Source organism: Centruroides vittatus, unplaced genomic scaffold (assembly GCF_030686945.1).
Source record: "Centruroides vittatus isolate TY-2023 unplaced genomic scaffold, ASM3068694v2 contig_634, whole genome shotgun sequence".
NCBI lineage: Eukaryota > Metazoa > Arthropoda > Arachnida > Scorpiones > Buthidae > Centruroides > Centruroides vittatus.
Window position 1 is genome coordinate 382,655 of NW_027122389.1, and position 18,491 is coordinate 401,145.

Below are 18,491 nucleotides of genomic sequence, written 5' to 3' on the forward strand. Positions count from 1 at the left end.
ACTATATCCCGAGTTGCTCTTTTTTACACAATTAACTCTTCGGCAATTGTGTACGGTTTGCCAGATTTAGCTATAAGATAGCTCAATCGGTAAGAAACATCCGGTGCTTTTTTGTTAATATTGGTAAAAGCAGACATAAAATTTTGCCTACATGTCAAATATCCTATTTTTTCTGAAAAAATTCAATGGTTTTATCTTTGGATTCTGGGTGTTTGGTATGTAGGTGCCTCTTTGGTTTGTTTGGTTTCAGTGACTCGTTTGATGGTACTGCCAGGCACATAAGGCATCTAGCCCTTGGTTCATCATCTTCAGTACATAAAAAACCATATTTTATAAACTCATTTATTTGCTTTTACTTCTTTATGTCTCGACTCTGTAGAGGCAGAAGCTTCCAAATGTATTTGGTCTGTGTCGGAAGTTAAAGCAACCGAAATCGAAGCGCTTTTCTCGTCATTTGTCCCTTCGCTGTCTGTTTTTTCAATTATGCTACCAGTTTTTAGCCACTTATCCACGAGGGACATAAAATTTGTAACTTTAAAAGCAGTCAATTTATCACAAATACTAAGTTAAATATGATATTTTACACCAAAATAATAATTAAACTCACAAATGGGCCACGCCGATGGTGTAAATAGAATATGCATTGTCGTCACTTGTTTGCCAAGTTGTGATTTGCCAAAACCGACATTACACGACGTCGTCCGAGACATATCCGAACCTCTATCTCTTCAAAGTCGTCCTTCTAAAAATATAGTAATCTGTCTAGAATTTAATAAAATTTCACATTTTAGAAACTAATATTTTTCTGAAAAAAGTTTGTCAATGATGTATTTGTATCCAATTAAATTTATTTACAATTTTTCTATCCACCTTGCGACCCCAAGGTAATTTTTCACGATCCCATATGGGGTCGTGACCCATAGATTGAATACCACTGATCTAAGGTGTTTAGTTTTTCTTTTAAAATAAGTTCTAAATTATAAAAGATATATCCTTTTATATCTACGGTCTATACGAGACTGGAACTTTGTGTGTTTAACTCTATAAGAAAACTTGTGTGTTCTGTTTTCACTATTTAGAATGAAATGTTTTTCTGTTTGGTTAATAAGATTTTGTTTTTCAAGTTTCACAATTGCCTTTTTTAATTTTTTCTTAAGAAGGACAGTTGGATTATTATCCAGTTCAATATACATATTTTGATCCAACAATTGCTTGTAGATGCTTGCGTCTTGCTCACAACTAGGTTTTGTTTTGTCTGCTTTGGCTATTATTAATTTATTATCAGTTAAAAACCTTTTCAGATTCTCTATTTTGTGCCTATACTGGATTTTTTTATTTTTCCTATATCTATTAATTTTATATTTAGACAATTCATACTGTAACTCTTCCCTCATTAGTATTATTAATTATTTTCTCGGTTTCCTTTTTGTATGTATCGGGTTTTCTTGGTTTGTACCGTGTCGCGTGGAATTTTCTTATGATGTCACCTTAGGATACGTGAGAAGCTTTCTGATTGGTCCAGAGTGGGACAATAAGTGAAGCGGACTTCCGGAGAGCGGGAAATATAAATTGAGGGACTCTCACGATTGAGGACACTTTTTGGCTGCTTTTGGATTCGTCGAGGAAGGTTGCCGAGGAAGGGTCAGCAAGGACGTCGGAGTTAGACCGGGAGAACAGGAGTCTAGAAAGGGCGACCACTTTCAGTCGGGAAGCACAATCCGTTTCCATCGTAGTGTAATTGAGAAGTATCAACGAGGGACGTACTTCTGGTGACGTAAATTACGTTCAGGTATCGGAAAGAACTATTAGTTTTGTGAATTAACGTAAAGAAAAGGAACGCTTGGAACTCGAGATCGTGTTGCATTTACTTAACATAATACCGTGATTCGTCGAAGGCTAATATATGCAATTATTGTATAGAAGGAAAATGTGTATGTATATATGTATATAGAGTATTGTAAATTTCGTTAGTTTTAAGTCGTGTATCGTGTAAACTTGAGGGTTAGGAAGCATCTCGCGGTTATTGTACTGTTAGAATAAATTACTGTTGTTTCGCCAAATTCGTGCACGTGTAATTGGTCATTACTTGAGTCCTTAACATACATCCTTATTACATCCGTGGACTTAGATCCATCGGATAATCAACATTGGCGTCCGCGACAGGATATTGATCGGGTTGTTTGTTGTAAAAGGACCGACCAAACGTGCATCTTGTATTAACCCCTCATCCTACTGCCGCTTATATCTGTAATTATAGCCATTGGAATTGTAAATTATATTATTGTAAAACCAAAAGGTTTCGGTAAACTATGGATGAACAAATTACCAGCGGATCTTCAGGGGCAGGGGAATTGGGCAATGTGCCTATTGTAACGGGATTTATGGGCATGATCCCATGTTTTTCGAACCTGCCCGGAGATATTTTAGATGTGAGTAGGTTTTTCCAAACCGTCGAGAACGTCGCGTCGTTGGCAAGCTGGGATGAGACTGTGAAGGTCACCGTAGTTCAAGCCCGCCTAAAAGGTGAGCCCTTGTCTTTATTTTTCGATTTAAGGGACCAGGGCGTCATGAGCTATGATGAAATAAGGAGGGCTCTTATAAAGTGCTTTGGTCGTAAAGAAAAAGAACAGGACCCGTTTGATCAGGTATTAAAGATCTCCCAGAGAAGAGGGGAGAGGGTTTGCGAATACGGGATTAGGATTAAGTCGTTGTTTTCACGAGCGGTGACGCGCAATTCTAATTTAGCGACGCTTCGCGACAATGCTGTTAAGGAATGCTTTATAAAAGGACTACTAGCGGAGATTAGGAGGCAGGTGATGCAGAGGCGGCCGGACACCTTGGATGAGGCGATAGTAAAGGCCGAAGAAGAAGAGGAAATCGAATCGGCCTGCAACAAACGAGGTGGGATAAGTGAGGTATGCGCAAATGTTGAGCATGAAAGGGGGTTGGAGAGAAGGGAAGTACAATTGGGTAAGCGTGTAGAGGAGTTGGAGACTCAAATAAGGAGTTTGACCGAGTCCATGGCATCTTTACTCGAGCACATGAAGGGGAACAATAACCGCGAGAGGTGGGGAAAAGAGCGCCGTTGTTACACGTGTGGTGAAATAGGCCATATTTCGAGAAAATGCAACAAGAGAAGAGGTTTAAACTAGTCAGAGGTCATTTGAAAGGTCAGGCGAATGACCGGTTAGTTAAATTAGAACTGACCAGAAAGATCCACTTGTCAGACCGGGGGTTACCGATTGTAAGAGGTGTAATCCTAGGACGTGAAATTGCTGGTCTAGTAGATACAGGTGCAGAAAGGACCGTAATTAAGAATGAATTGACTGAATATATCAGGCGTGAAAATAGGAATTGGGTGGTCCCAAACAATTCATGTATTAGTGGGATGTCGGGAGCACTCATAAACAGTGATGAGGCCGTAGCAATCGAGTGCTGTTTCCACGATGGGAAAAAGGTATGCACGACAACACCAAGTGTTGGGTTTCCTGAAAGGGCAGGTTACGAGATGATCATCGGGATGGACATTATTTGCCAGCACCCTGGGCTGTTGGTGGGGATCGAATCAGTGGTTAAGGCAGATAAGCAAGGTCGTGAAGGGAGATTTTGTATTAATATAAATAGTGAGGTAGGGGTGGCAGAGGTAGAAAGAGAGGTGTGGAGATTGGATCACCTAGATGAACCGGTTAAGAGGAAAATAATAAATATTTTGAGAAAGTATCCGGACGCTATTGCTAGCGAAATTGCCGAGTTATCTGGCACTAGCAGACATATGCACTCTGTTAGCCTGACGTCGGAACGTCCGGTCAACGTTAGACAGTACCGAATTCCGTACAGTTACTTACCTGGCCTTAAGAAGCAAGTTAGTGAGCTGATAAAAGCAGGTATATGTGAGGAGAGCTCATCGGAGTGGAACTCTCCTATACATGTTGTTCCTAAAAGCTCTGGTGAGATTCGTATCACTTTGGACCTGCGAAAAATTAATGATATAACAGAACCCCAAATATTCCCGATGGCTCGAATAGACGACATCTTATCCCAACTTAATGGGAACAGATATTTCTCGGTATTGGACTTAAAAGCAGGGTATTTCCAGATTCCTCTAGATCCCAAGGTAAGACACATATTTGCGTTCTCCACACCATGGGGAAAATACCAACTTTGTAGGATGCCTCAGGGTGGGAAGAATAGTGGGAGGTTTTTTCCAATACATTATGACGAAGATCTTAGCAAAATTTGTCGGAAATAGCTGCTTTGTGTTTCAAGATGATATTGTATTATTTTCACAAAGTTTGGAGGATCATCTTGAGCTTGTCGATCGAGTAATTAGTACATTAAGGGATGAGGGCCTAAAATTAAATCCGAGTAAATGCCAAATATTAGCAAAGGAGGTGAGATATTTAGGACATATTATTAATAGCGAGGGTGTGCGACCTGATCCCAACAATGTTGAGTCGATCAAGAAAGTGGAAACACCTCGTAGTGTAAAAGAGGTCCGCAGTTTTCTCGGTGTGGTTGGATTTTTTCGGAATTTTATCCCGTCGTTTTCCGATATCGCTGCTCCATTAACAGAACTCACCAAGAAAGGGAAGAGATTTTTATGGAGCCCAGAATGTCAGAGAGGTTTTGAAAAGTTAAAAGAGGCAATAGCAAGCCCACCAATTCTAGCTCACCCGGATTTTGATAGACCATTCTATTTGCACACTGACGCATCTGACAACGCGGCAGCTGCGGTGCTCGAACAACGGCACGAAAAGGGACTGGCTCCGATAGGCTATTTTAGTAGGAGATTTCAAGGGGCAGAAATCAATTATTCCACAATTGAGAAAGAATGTCTAGCAATTGTTTTAGCCTTAAGACACTTCAAATTTTTAATTCTAGGCCAAAAAACGATAATACTCTCTGACCATAAACCCCTTGTGTTCCTTAGCAACATTCAAAATGGGAGCAAGCGTCTGACTCGTTGGATAATGGAGATTATGGACTACCATATAGAAGTCCAACATGTGAAAGGCGTTGACAATAAAGTAGCGGACTTCCTTTCGAGGAACGTTAACGGGGTTCATCACTTCGATGTTGAATCTACAAGGGCTGTAATCCCTAATAGATACGAGATTGGTTTATCACAGGATCGCGATGAAACTTTTGGCCCCATAAAAAGGGATTTACTGAGAAGCCCCGGGAATAGAAATATTGGGAGCTATATGCACCAGTATGTAGTAATAAGCGAATGCCTGTATAGAAGAAGCCTCTTGAAGTCCCGTGACAAGTATGTTAGCCAATTATGCGTAGGGGAGGATCTTGCTAGGGAAGTGATTAAGGCTGTTCACGAAAACAATCTGTCGGGGCATTGGGGCGTGCGAAAAACTATAATTAACATTGAGAAACACTATTATATTCGGAATTTGAGAGAGAAGGTCGAAGGTGTCATTAAGACGTGTGAAAGGTGCCAGAGGCATAATGTACACAAAGGAAAGGCTCCTTTCCAAGAAAACGAGACGGCTGAGGCACCTTTCCAAAAGATTGCTGTGGATATAGTAGGACCTATCCGCACATCGAGCAGCGGTAACCGATTCATCCTTGTAATAGTAGATATTTTCACTCGTTTCGTCGAAGCACACCCTTTGAAGGACCAAACTGCATGGTCTGTGAGTAATACAATATTTAATGAAATCGTTTGTAGGTACGGTGCCCCAGAAGTAATTATTTCCGATAGAGGTACCAACTTTCTATCATCTTTATTCTCGGACTGTTGCAAGTGGTTAGGAATTAGGAGGAACATTACTACCGCTTATCGACCTTGTGCGAATGGCACGTGCGAACGGGTGAACAGATCGTTAGTCGAAATGATAACTAAATCCTCTGACGATGGGAGAGTCGAATGGGATGAAATGATACCTTCTGCATGTTTTGCCTATAACAATTCGCACCACACTGCCATAAATGAGTCACCTGCCTTCCTCTTGTATGGTGTTGATCCCCGTACCCCTAATATCGAATACCTGCCTGATGATATGTCTACCGATGAGCGTAGGGCATTCCTGGTCACGAAACTCCGTGCATTACGGGAAAATGCGAGTATCCATGCGCGAAATTACAACAAGAAAGGAAGGGATTATCGAAGCAAAGGGAGAACATTAGTAAGTTTTTCGGAAGGGCAGAGGGTTTGGGTGAGAAAGAAAGGTGTTAAAGGGAATAAGTTTTCTTATAATTATAAAGGACCCTTTCGGATCACCAAGGTGATAAACCCAACTACGTATCGTGTGGAGGGTTGCAATATGAAGGATCAGGAGACTGTCCATGTCGATCGCCTAAAACCTTGCTATGGCTATCCGATTTGTAATAAGAAAAAAAAGAGGGAGGATAGAGGAATTGTACTGGAGGATGATGATGAAGTCCTGGATGATCGGTTGGTGAGGAGACGTGGGGTGGTCACTAACACGCAAGGTGTTGACACAAGTGGTGTGCAGAAGTGCACTGACCTTGAGGTGCGTAAGAAACCTTATAACCTACGTGAACGCAAAATTGATTTCCGTAGTTTGCACTACGGGAAGTGAGTCGCTTGGGGGGGAGATATGTAGTGCTACGCAACTATGTATTATTGTTATTATTATTATTATTAATTATTTTCTCGGTTTCCTTTTTGTATGTATCGGGTTTTCTTGGTTTGTACCGTGTCGCGTGGAATTTTCTTATGATGTCACCTTAGGATACGTGAGAAGCTTTCTGATTGGTCCAGAGTGGGACAATAAGTGAAGCGGACTTCCGGAGAGCGGGAAATATAAATTGAGGGACTCTCACGATTGAGGACACTTTTTGGCTGCTTTTGGATTCGTCGAGGAAGGTTGCCGAGGAAGGGTCAGCAAGGACGTCGGAGTTAGACCGGGAGAACAGGAGTCTAGAAAGGGCGACCACTTTCAGTCGGGAAGCACAATCCGTTTCCATCGTAGTGTAATTGAGAAGTATCAACGAGGGACGTACTTCTGGTGACGTAAATTACGTTCAGGTATCGGAAAGAACTATTAGTTTTGTGAATTAACGTAAAGAAAAGGAACGCTTGGAACTCGAGATCGTGTTGCATTTACTTAACATAATACCGTGATTCGTCGAAGGCTAATATATGCAATTATTGTATAGAAGGAAAATGTGTATGTATATATGTATATAGAGTATTGTAAATTTCGTTAGTTTTAAGTCGTGTATCGTGTAAACTTGAGGGTTAGGAAGCATCTCGCGGTTATTGTACTGTTAGAATAAATTACTGTTGTTTCGCCAAATTCGTGCACGTGTAATTGGTCATTACAGTTAAATAACCTTTTCAGATTCTCTATTTTGTGCCTATACTGGATTTTTTTATTTTTCCTATATCTATTAATTTTATATTTAGACAATTCATACTGTAACTCTTCCCTCAAGTTAAACTTTTTGTTCCTGTGTTATCCGGGACAAACAAATGATGTTTTCTAAACTGACGGCCCAATCTTTCCTATTAACAGTATTGGAATCATTAAAACCCAAGCCTTTGCTTAGCATTTTTCTTATATCAATCAGTATTTGGACATTACTTAAGTTGACGATTGTGCCATTCAGCCAGGTCTCTCTTTCTTGAATAGTTGGGTAATTTAGTTTTTTTGACTAGTTTTTGATACTTTTTGTTAAAATAATAAAACATATCTCTGCCATAAAGTACAATAATAACAACTCGGCTGTAGCTGTCCCACTGTAATAAAGAAGGCTGTCAAATTGTAAAGGATACTGTCAAAATAGTTAAAAAGGAATCAAATACTTATAAAAGAAGATGATATGAACACTTAGAAATAAAAAAACAAAGAGAAAATCATGAATAATAATTTTGGCCAAAAATTACATGAATCGTGGTACGCATATTTGACTAGAGGGATCGTGGGGAGGGGAAAAGTGTGACAAGGAGACAGATTTTTCTGACTCTGAATGGATCCGGAATCCCTTCCAGTGTGTATATAAGAAGTGTGATAGGGGAGAGGGTGACGGCTATTCTGGAATGTATTTCGAATCATCTTACTTTATTTGTTATACGGTGAATCCGCTTATTATTTTGTTTTAACAATGTATATTTTTACTACTTTGCTGTTTTACCGGTACCTTAGTTTATTATTCTGTTTTATTGTATCTGCACTACCCTTTTTTATGTATAATTTTTTTGTTTTATGGAGTGTTTAATCTTTTAATGTTCTAAATATTGAATCGACACGTTAAACGTAAGTCTACGGCCGGCCTTTTATCATTCGTGTGAATTACGGTACTTTAAAATTGTTAACCTCCTTTTAATTTTTGTAGCAAAAAAGCTGATGAGGGACTCCAGGTCCGAAAAGGCACTGTGAAAATAAAATAGTGTTTTTCTAAGCATAATTTGATGTTCTGTGGTGGTGTAATAAGTCTAACAGTAAAGTATGGCCAATCTTAGTTCTTAAGTCATTAAGAGAAAAATAGTTCCATCTTTATAATGTATGAAATATAATGGAGTTGCTAAAAAGGTCCTCTAAGTGCCCATGGTATATAAAGAATTAATAAAAAACACCTAAATATTTTAAACAAGATAACGATAAAAGCACAATGGATTAAAGCAAAACCTTAACAAACAAAATATATTTTTCTCTGTACAATAAACTCTCAATTACCCAAATGAATGAGAAAAAATAATTCCAAATAATTGCATTTCCAGTTAATCTATTATCTGTAAAAATTAAAAGACCTTTATAAAGTTTTATATAAAATACCATATTCAAGCAGATTATTCATCAACATTTCAAAACTTCAAACAAAATTTGAAAAACTACTTTATTGAACCCAAAATTAAATAAAACTGTCACTTCCTTAATACTTTTGGATCATTTAAGTTTTCTCTAAGTAAGCTCTAACAAACTGGTGTCTTGAAATTTCCAAACATTTGATTAAGAACAATCTTGACGAAAACTTTGGAGAGAAACATTCAAATATTTAGTTAAAATATTTATCATATGTAACTCAAATAAAAGTTTGATTACATACATCCAATCACTATCAACATACCGTATATAAAACTGAATGTCTGTTACTATCTATTCCCCATACATATCCATCCTTTTGACTGATGAAACCAAATTTTGCAGATAATCCCGTGGAAAAATGGAAAACAATCTTTGAAATCAGGTCTATATCTGCGAATGAAATTCTAACTTCAATGTACAAGTTTGTCAATTTTATAAAAATAAAAATTTACCATCATTTTACAAAATTTGTAACATTTATCGTTACATTGCTATTTTACTTTATGATAGGTAAATAAAAACAGTAATCATTAACGACAGTGTTTTCCATTTCCAAATTTCTAATTATTCGTAGTTTGATCCTTCCTATCTGTAAACATTTAATATAAGCAGGACAATGCCGAACTAACTTGCTAGTTTTCGATATCTCGACTTTTTGTCAACTTTTATACGATAAATGAGTTAAACTTTGAATGTAAATTCTTGTATGGTGCTTATACAAGGTGTGTCTGAAAAGTTCAGTGAATGGTCTCATAAAATAAAGGAAACAAGAGATACAAACAAAATACTTTTACTGGCATTCAAAGTAATCGCCATTAGCGACAACACACGTTTGACGTCGGTTACGGCTGCCGGAAGCCGTGAGCAAACGCTTCCTTCGATATTGCACGAAGCACCGTCGTCGCACGTTGTTGGATCTGCGTAATGTCGGAAAAGCGTAGGCCTTTCGGGCGGGGAACGAGAAGAAATCTGCAGGTGCCAGATCTGGAGAATATGGAGAAGTGTTGAAGAACTGTCACCTGGCGTGTAGCGAGGAAGTGCCGTAATGTTCACGTGTTGCTCCATTTTGCAGTGACACTCCTCACACTGAGTGCGTTGCATTGTTTGCTGCGTGCACTTCTGTTTAACTGTCGCGATTTCGACGCTAGGGGGCACTAGTTGGCAAGTCTCTCACTACGTCTGCGTGAGCACGACATCCTAACCGGCACGGTTATTCAATTATGGGACCATTCGCCGAACTATTCAGACGTACCTCGTAGTAACTATGACCAAGCAAATGCAAAAATAAAAGTTTAATCTTGGGAAGTGAAATCAGGCACATGGAAAAACTAGAATATATCGCTTACATAACAGGAAATTTTTATTTCACATATATCTTGTGCTGTTTGGTTTTTATCACAGTTAGAAGTTTTTGAATTTTGTTTTCGACGTAAAATAAACAATATGATCTTAGCAAAAAACAAGGAAGTATATTTAAAAATAAAAGTAATTCAGCTACTTTCTACTGGAATACAAGATAACATATTTTTTTGATATATAAAATTATAAAATTAAAATTCTGTTTGTTATTCAATTATAATGACATCTTTTATCCTTTTGTTATCTCTGAATAAAATAAACACAAAATTGTTGTTTGTTTTTATTTGTTTTCATACACTGTTGAAGTGTCCTAATAACATAATTTTAGTCACCTTTAAACAGTATTAAATGTCAACGGTGATCCATTTTCTATTATTATTAAATAAAAACACAAGTCATCAAGGCTTTGGAACAATCATTTTAAGAAGAATAAAAAAAAAACTCTTTACAAATAATTTTTATTTATTTTTGCTCAGTCACTTAAAATTCTTGCAAAATATTCACTCGTTAGCATCCAAATAGCTTAAGCCCCTAGCAGATGCTTATGTAAACTAAATATTTTTTCGAAAGTTCGGGGAACCGATGTTTATTTTTCTACTTTGATTCAATCACATCACCACTCGTATTGTGAACAAGAAGTCCGTACACACAAAATAGTTTTACACAAAAATCTTTTATTGTTGTAAACTGATATAATGAAATGAATGGCTCTTCTTGAATCCACTATTATTTTAGATTGTGCATAATGTTTTAATAATCTATCTTGAGATAATCGAAAGTTTGCTGTAACAATCTGCAAGTTATCCTATCTCAATGGTAAAATTTTATACTAAAGATGTATTTTAAAGTCAAAATAAAAATATATCTTACTTTTCTGATTCTGCTACAAAATTTTTGAGAATTTTGAGTGTTTTAATAATGAATTTAGATCATAATGAGCAAAAATTATTTTGACATCATCACAATGCAGAGGTGCAATTTTTAATTTAGTTAATTTAAAATATGTACTCTCCCTCTCAAATTGGTAGTGTCTTGCCCTTGTATATCGTACTTTTCCCAATAACAAAAAAGTCGCGCCAGTCGTCTATGTAATTCTATTCCATTTTCCGTTCAGAAAAAATTTAAATTAAAATCATTTTACTTCCAGACTAGACCAGAAGTTCATATTTAGTTAATCGGGGCCTCCTACTCCTATGCTTTCCGTATCCTGTATCGACTTTTATTATCTAACACCATTCTCGAGATTAAGGAAGGACAGACAGCCACACAGATGAACGATAGTGGGAATTTATAGGTCTACAATTTTTTTCAAATTGCAACCCAAAGAAATATCAATTAAGCAATTAAATTATTCAAATTTGTAACTCCTATACACAAAAATGGGCATGCCATTGATTTTAGTAGTAAACTTGATTCTTCTCTAATTATTTTGAAACTCTTACTTATTATACATTATTACATTCTAACTAATGCCATATTTAGATTAACAGTCTAAATATACCATGTTTTTGATTGATTAAATATATTGCTGGAGTACAGGATGTACTGCTTCTTTCATTTAACAGTTTAAATTTATATGATTAATAATCTAGTAATTTTAGTTGCTTGATTCAGTATCAAATTCAATTTCTTTTTACCTTTCTCCATTTGAAGACAAAATACTGGCAGATAAAATAGATATGTTAGATCGTTTCCTTTCTTTTAACGAACTTCGATTAAAGAACAATTTACTCGTAGAAGCGGGTGTCTCGGAAACGGGCAATTTTGGTAATTTCGAGCCGGAATACTTCGTTGTTTTCTTACAGTTTAAACATAAACAAACCTAAAAAATATTTATGAATAATTTAATTGAGTTGTTGACTCGTTAATTTAATACAAACTAGAAATAACCAATTGATTAAAGTAGCCCTACATTAAATAGTGGGTGAAAGTTGAAAAACATTTAACAATTTTAACTTCTAAACTTGTTTGATTCATAAGAAAAGAACTTGAAATACCGAAAACAGTTATCTAATATTTAACATAAGGCTCTTTTAATCACATAATTGTTTTAAATTAATACAATTTAATTTTTATTGTAATTAAAATTATGTTATTCATTTGTTCAATTATTGTATTATTATTAAATATATCAGAAAATATATTCATAACATCCAGAATATTTTATGCCATACAACTGATCTAGTGGCTTGCCACACAGAAAATGCAAAATTGCATTTCTTCTCATCTTTTCGTCTCGATTCGTCCCTTCTGATTTATTCTTTGTTATTCCCGACTTTTGTAGCAATGCTTTTAAAAATGACGAAGCCCAGTTAACTCATTTTGTGGCAATTTTTTTCAAATCTTTCCTTGTTATGTTCCTTTTTAAAAGATAACAAGATGGATTCTTGCCAATTTTAACAAAAAATGGATGCGATTTCATACTATGAATGTCTTAAAATTTGACATTTTTACTACTACAAGATAGTTTCACTACTGATCTAATCACAACCTTGGCTAGGAATCTCACCGTAGGAATCTCGCTTTTTTTATACTTCATTATACATGATTATCTCAGTTCCGATAACAAACATTATTTTAAATATACACAATAACCCAAACTAAAGTGTAAAACCAATTAATTAAAGTAAAGAATAAATATTTTTTTGTGGTCCTAAGCCACCGTCTTCAGTTTATTCAGTCAAATGTAGTGGGATGAATGGGTCACTTATATTGGAATATTTTAATTTCAACCTGTAGAACATTACGTGCTATTTTAATTAATTGGTTTCGTGCTGGAGTTTGGGTGTATTGTGTATGTTTATTGAAATCTCCGGTCCAGTCCAGTTCCATTAGTAGTAGTCATATATCATTTTTGTTCCTTAACTATTTTACTATAGGTAATAAGTTTTCTATTGACACAAAATGTACTGTAGTGTATTATTTTTAATTAGAAAATTTTTCTCTCTAAATATCCATGTTATTCTTACATTGAGATGTGAAAATTGTCATCAGTTTTATATGAACTGTCTTTATAAATAACTTCTGCAGTCAATATCTTACAAGAAGAGTTCATGAATATATTTACATGGACGTTCCAAGTACTTGTTGAAAGATGTGGGAGATTTTTTGAAAAGATCTCAAAGATATTACAGTAAATTTATCCGCTTGGATTCTATTCATTAAACAGAAGAAACCGAAGGAAAAATTACATAAAAAAGTATATTCAATATCCAATTCATTAGTTTATACAATTACTATAAATAGAACATGTCTTATTATGTATTAAAATTTCATAAATTTTTAAATATGTTAATAATAAAAAGCCTATTGGATTTCTTATTATTCATTAAAGCCCATTGGATTTAATTAATTGAAAACGACAGGATACTCAGAAATTGAAAGGACACTATACCCTGTATGTTGGAAAAACATTTTGGTAATATTTTCATTAATCAAAAGATCAGTCTGTTCATTCTTGGCATTAAACAGTACAAGTCAGAGAGCCAGAATGATGCTGGGGCATCTAGTATTCACAACTGTATTAGCAAGTGTTTTTTTTTTTGGTGCTTTTTCCAGTTATTTATAATTCTCTCTGGTAGTTCGACACACTGCTGTGTATCGAAAACCAACTGCTGTCTCAATGTATATTCCAATAGAATCATGTGATCCATTTTCTTATATAATAGCAGCCTTCAGAGCATTGGTCAGGAGAGCATACACACACTCTTCCTCCTCGCATGCATTAATGCAAGAAATAAGAAATATAGAAGGGATAGTCGTCAAGCACGGATACACCAACCTTATACGTAGGTTATGTGAAATCTACAAACATACGCAAGAAGTAGCGTCTAGTAGGATGGAAATACCGAACAATGAAAAGAAAGACGATAGGAAGAGGATTCCCCTCACTTATAACCCGCATTTAAAATCAATATATAATGCAATAGCCAAGAAATGTAAAATCAGTATAGAATACAGGAGGTGTCCATCCATTTACAGCATACTAAGGAATGGAAAAGACCATCCCAAGCCGGACAGATTACCGGGAATCTACAGTGTCCCGCTAAGAGATGGCAGATGCGGCAAAGATATGGTATATGTTGGTTCTACCAAATGTTCCTTAGTGGTAAAATTAAAGGAGCATAAGTCAGACATACTACACAATAAATGCACAACGGCTCTTTCGACGTATGCGACGGACCCGGACGTCACAGCCGACTTCAACGAAGCACCTATCATCCTCACCACCTTGCATCATGATCACCTCAGTGTTGGAGGCAATGGAAATATTTAAGGTGGGTTGCAAGTCCACATGCATTAATTTTAAAGAAAAAATGTCGCTTTCCATGGCATGGCAAGCCCTAATGGATGATAGCATTTGATTTAGTATTGGTTTTTTAATGGTTTGAATTCAATCTTGTGCACATTTAGAATTTAATACAATTATCCGATATTTGAATATCTTGAAATGCGTGCACATTTTCAATCAGAAATCGAATGCCTTCTAAATGAAATTCAGATATTTCAGTAATATAATGCTTTTAAATACTGTATAAATTATATTGTATAAATCACAGGTCAATAAATGCATTTATTCAAAAACATTAAAATAAAATAAAAACTTACAATTTTATTTGATTGAGATTTGAACCGAGCCAATTTTTTCTTATCTTTCATACTCAAATTCCAAGAGCGGCTTTGTTCTTTCTTATGTAACCGTAGAATTTGTTTGGAAACAACGGGTCGTGGATAAATACGAATTTTACAGTTGTCGGGTAACAACGGATTAAAACAATTTTTACAGAGTGGACAACTTTCTTTTTCTGAAATAAAATTTAAAGTACAAATAAAATGGTATATAAATATAATAATTAATTATAATTAATAAACATCTAATAAAGAGAATGTATTTATACTTTGTTATCAATTTCAGTACTTTTAATCACTGGTTATTTACTACCTCTTAAATATGTTCACTCTTGAAAAGGATGTACAGGCTCATTAGAATTGTAAAGGAACACCTAGATGACTTAAATACGGTTATATTTTCTTTTATTCTACAAAAATTTACATATAATATGAAAATGTAACTTGCGATTTGTATGTAGAAGTAAGTGTTTAGACCACAACGAGGAATGAGCCAAAAAGTAGTTTATAGTTCTTGGGTCCCCTAATTTATAGCTCTAGGAAGGAGATTCTGCTTCCAAGAGTATACCCTTTACTATTGAGAAGGACACCACATGCCGCCACAGTTCTCCCCAGTGATATTAGTCACAAAGTTTTTGCAGAAACCAAACGCATTCTGGTGCACTTCTCCGTGATTATCGCAGTGAAGCCTGACACTGTGATCCTTGTTGTAGAGCAGGGATGAGCAACCTGCGGCCCGCATTCATATATTTTGTGGCCTGCAACGCATAAAACGTGAATAAATATATCAATTTCCCAGCTTGAGGAAGTATGCAGCAGAAATTCAAATGTTATTTTCTACAACTTATGTATGTGAATAGTTTTTTCGCAATGAATTTAGTAAAAATTAAAACAAGAAACCGGCTAACAGACATATCAAAACTAATTTAAAACTAGCAGTGATGAATATTTAACCAAATATTTCCAATATATTACATTTACATCGGTTCCAGAAGCTAAATTAAGTATACCTATGATAATTTAGAATTACACCCATACCTCGCTTTACGGCCTAGATACGTTCCACGAAACTTGGCCGCAAAGCGAAAAGCTGTATAAGGAATCAATTATTCTAATACAAATTCATACAAATTCAATGGGATCGGTTCCAAATTTGTTAAATATGTAACATGGTTTATCATTCAAAATGCATTTTATCTTTTTATTTCATTTAAATAAAAAATACACACACTCAAACCTGTTTTTGTGCGGTCGATTTTTGTGCGATTTTTTATTTGTGCGGTTTGTTTTGTGTAATTTTTTGTGTGCGGTATATGAATTTCAATCAAATTGGTATACTGCACAAAAACACATTGCACGTATAAAAAAACGCACAAAAAAAGACCGTACAAAAACAGGTTTGAGTGTACATAACAAGTACATACTTTTGTACATAAAATAATAACAGACTCCAAAAACCAACAATAATCTATAAACAAAAATGAAACAAACTTTATGTTACATAAAATATGTGTATGTATAAATACATAATTTTTTTTAAAATGGCTTTAATCTGAAGACGATGAAGAAATGGTAACCTGCAGATCACTGTCGTCATCATTTTTCGCTGGTAAGGATGGGCCTGGATTAAAAAAATTGTTTAACGTTGTTTGTCTTGCCTTCTTGTCTATTTCGTTCTTCAGTGATTTATAACAGCTAATGGCTGAGTTAATTCCTCGAGAAACTTTAGCGCTACGTTCGACGTCAGGATCGTTTTCAAGGAGGATGTTTATTCCTTGTTCGAAATAGGAAAAAGCTTTCGACAAATTTTTTGATGTTAACTGTTTGGATACAACAGGCTCTGTCTCTTCATCAAATGCCGGTTCTGCTTGCAACTGAATGAGTTCCTCATATGAAAGGGGTTCCCTATCAGCTTCAAGTAGATCAAGCACATCACGTTCGTTCAAACCTTCAAAACCGAGATCATGTGCTAGATCCAAAATGTTTTGCCTAATTTCAGGAAGGAAATTAACTTCTGCATCAGTACTTTTTACACATTCTGGCCATATTTTTTTCCAAATATGGTTCATTGTTGTTAATTTTAATTCCTTCCATGATTCACTGATGCTGTCAACAGCATCCTTGATGTTATAGTTTTTCCAAAATGTTTTAATTGAAGATTTACCATCGGTTTCCCTTATAAGTTGTCGGAAAGTTCGGCGTAGGTAATATGCCTTAAAAGTGGCTATTGCACCCTGATCCATTGGTTGGATCAGAGCTGTTGTATTTTTCGGAAGGTACTCAATCATGACATCTTCAGATAGTTCGGATAAATTAGTAGGATGCCCTGGTGCATTATCCAAAATTAGCAAAGCCTTGTTGCTTAAGTTATTGTCTCGCAAATATTTTTTCACTTCTGTACAAAAGTGATTTTTGAACCAATCCTCAAAAATAGCTTTAGTCATCCAAGCTTTCTTGTTGGATCTCCATATGACGGGTAATTGATTTTTATTTAGTCCTTTAAGAGGCCTTGGATTTTCGGACAAATATATTAAAAGTGGTTTTAGCTTAAAATCACCCGCGGCATTTGCACCAAGTAGCAAAGTTAATCGTTCTTTAGACACCTTATAACCAGGCGCAGATTTTTCGGTTTTTGAAATGTACGTGCGATCAGGCATTCGCTTCCAATAAAGCCCTGTTTCGTCTACGTTAAACACTTGTTCTGGTTTATAACCACCTCTTTCAATAATTCCCTTTAAAATGTTGAGATATTCCTTAGATGCGGCCTCATCGGCGCTAGCTGCTTCACCTTTTATTTTCAAATTATGCAAATTAAACCTATTTTTAAATTTTTCAAACCATCCTCGGCTTGCTTGGAATGTGACATCTTCAGCAGATTCATCGGTATCTCCATTCTTCAAATTTTCGAAAATACTTAAAGCTTTTTCCTGGATAGTCATTTGACTCATTGGCATTCTCCGTTTGTTATTGTCCTCAATCCATATAATCAATAGTTTTTCCATTTTTTCCATAATCCAGTTTCTTCGGCGTGTTAATCTCGAGACATTTAAAGGTGCAGCAGATTGCAAATATGTTTTAATGTCTTCTTTTTTATCGCGAATAGTTTGAATGGTAGATTTCGCAAGTCCCATTGCCTTGCAAATTTCAACAATTTTCTCTCCAGCTTCTATACGACGTAATACTTCTAGTTTAGTTCCTAGCGTGACTGATTTTCGGCATCTCTTTTTATCAGTCTCCGAAGTCGATAATCGTTTCAGTGGCATTTTGTCTAAAAAATAATAAAGTTATAAAATAAGTTTAATAAAAAAATACATATTAAAAATTTTTAATTTTTACATACATACATATGTACTGTACTTACGTACCAAAAATGTCCCTAATTGTTTCCAATTTTTCCAGTTAATGTGTAACAATCAGTAATAAATATGTACATAAAACACTCACAGACAAGTCTAAACCAGCCTCTTTATGAGCCCACACTGAATAACGCTCGTAAACAAGAGGAAATAGAAAATAGTGTGCATCGAGATTGCGCTTGCGCAAGATTGGCAACATGTAGATATATCGACATCGAAAAAAAGTTTTTTTTTGCCGTTATAGCAAAACATTTTAGGCCGTAAATCGAAAACGTGCCTTAATTGAAGAGGGCCGTTATAGCGAAATGCCGTATAAAGAGCGGCCATATAGCGAGGCTAATTTATAATTATATATGAATAA

At 35.6% G+C, this 18,491-nt stretch overlaps 1 protein-coding gene across 1 annotated transcript in view; it reads right to left on the reverse strand.

Moving 5' to 3' along the window:
* Positions 1-18,491, reverse strand: part of LOC136979750 (UPF0711 protein C18orf21-like) — a 60,885-nt gene that overhangs the window by 16,141 nt on the left and 26,253 nt on the right. Inside the window, exons 3-4 of the mRNA XM_067275774.1 lie at positions 14,754-14,950; positions 11,783-11,967 (exon numbers count right to left, since the gene is read on the reverse strand). Coding sequence (XP_067131875.1) covers positions 11,783-11,967; positions 14,754-14,950 — 382 coding nt within the window. The remainder of the gene's footprint in view (positions 1-11,782; positions 11,968-14,753; positions 14,951-18,491) is intronic.